General features: G+C 57.6%; 1 protein-coding gene across 2 annotated transcripts in view; it reads left to right on the top strand.

Moving 5' to 3' along the window:
- Nucleotides 1-555, top strand: part of SEPT3 (septin 3) — a 12040-nt gene extending 11485 nt beyond the window's left edge. The window contains exon 10 of one of the 2 annotated variants that reach the window (XM_010160141.1): nucleotides 379-555. In XM_010160141.1, coding sequence (XP_010158443.1) covers nucleotides 379-514 — 136 coding nt within the window. In that variant the 3' untranslated portion in view covers nucleotides 515-555. The remainder of the gene's footprint in view (nucleotides 1-378) is intronic. The other variant, XM_010160143.1, reaches the window with a different exon arrangement.
- The last annotated feature ends 1086 nt before the right edge of the window (nucleotides 556-1641 follow it).

Here is a 1641-nt window from a genome sequence, read left to right on the forward strand (position 1 = left end):
CGTACACCCTGCCAGTGCCAACTCGTCTCGCCGCCGCTGCAGATGAGCCAAGCCCTCTCTGCTCTGACACACCGGGGTGGTCAGTAGCTGTCCCACTGGCAGGGGTGTGAGAGGGGCAGGGCACTGGCAAGCACAGCCAGGGCTTTCAGCCCACATCCTGCATCCTGCGTGTGTGTTCTTGAACGCTGATGCTCCAGCTCTCAGTCATGTGCGAATGCAGCTGTGCAGAAAGAGGGGTATGCTCATGAGCCAGATCAACTGGAGGAATCTCACGTTTATCTCAGGGAATAAAGTGATCAATCAGAAGATTAGTACTGACTGCGCTGATGCTGGTTATCGTATTCTCTTCCCAACCCCATCTTCCCTTTGCCCCTGCAGGACCCACCTTCAGGACCTAAAAGAAGTGACCCACAACATCCACTATGAGACCTATAGGGCCAAGCGTCTGAATGACAACGGAGGGCTGCCCCCCATGGCTGTCGAGACAGAGGAAAACCACGAAAGTAACCTGTGAACAACACACCCCCCACACACCCGCTGTCGCCCGGTGTCTCTGGATGTGACAACCCACCCCTGCTACCCTTGACTCCGCCGTGGGCCTGTCTCCGACGCACGTGGCGCATCCTCCGTGCGCGTGAGAGGATGCGAGCGTGAGTGCGTGTGTCTGTGCGTGCACCCACCGGAGAGGGGCCGAAGGCGTCTCCCCCATCCCCTCCCCAGTGTCCTCATCCTCGGTTTGTGTTTTTGCACAGCGGACTGTCCGTCATCTTCCTTTCTCTTGTTTGTGTGTCTCAGCTGTGTCTTGCCCAGAGGAAATAGGGAAGGGGGGGAAGGATTTGGGGGGGCAGGTGGGCTTTGGCGGTGGGAGGCGTGGGGCATGCTGTGGTTCTGGTTTTAATCGCTTGGAGATAGGGCAAGGAAAGACTCCAGGAGAGACGGTGGAGTGGGTGCATGCAGTGACTTCAAGTGATGGCAGCAGAGACTTCTCTTGGGTCCTCAGTGGGCAGGAAGGCAGCTGGCTGGTCTGAGGGCATGGCGGCCCAGCATTTTATCCCGTTTCTTGTGGCTTTCCAAGGGGAAATAGCAGGTTGGAAGTGGATAGTTGGGAGAAGTGACAGAATGACATGGTTTGTGGTTCAGGTAAAGTGACCGGTGGGAGGAGGCAGAATTAGTTCTTGGGTTGTAGCATCTATTTGGGAAGCATCAAAGTACTTGGAGAAAACAGCCATATTTTCCAAAATAAGCAAAACCCAGAAGAAAAGAAAGTGTTTCTGCTGCAGAGGGTGCCCTTGCTCCACCCAGCGATCTGGGATCGACAGCCGTGCTCGAGTGTCACAGGCTTTTGATGCCGTGCAGCTCCCAGCTCAGACCAAGCTACCCCGAGGTCACACCACCAGCGCAGCAGTCCCGCCAGGCTCTCTGCTGGCCCCGGGCAGGTCCCAGACGAACCTTCCCCCCACAGCACGGCCCCATTGCTGTGGGAGCGTGGGGAGGACTGTGCCACGGGGGTCCCTGGTGGGGCTGCCCCAAGGGACAGCTTCACTTGGCACAGGGCTTTCAGGATCTTGGCAGGAGAGCCATGGAGGGAGAAGCGCTTGGCCAGGGTGGGTCTCCACTGGTGGTGGGAACACGAGAGAGACC

The sequence above is a fragment of the Eurypyga helias genome, unplaced genomic scaffold (assembly GCF_000690775.1).
Source record: "Eurypyga helias isolate BGI_N326 unplaced genomic scaffold, ASM69077v1 scaffold6421, whole genome shotgun sequence".
NCBI classification, from domain to species: Eukaryota; Metazoa; Chordata; class Aves; order Eurypygiformes; family Eurypygidae; genus Eurypyga; species Eurypyga helias.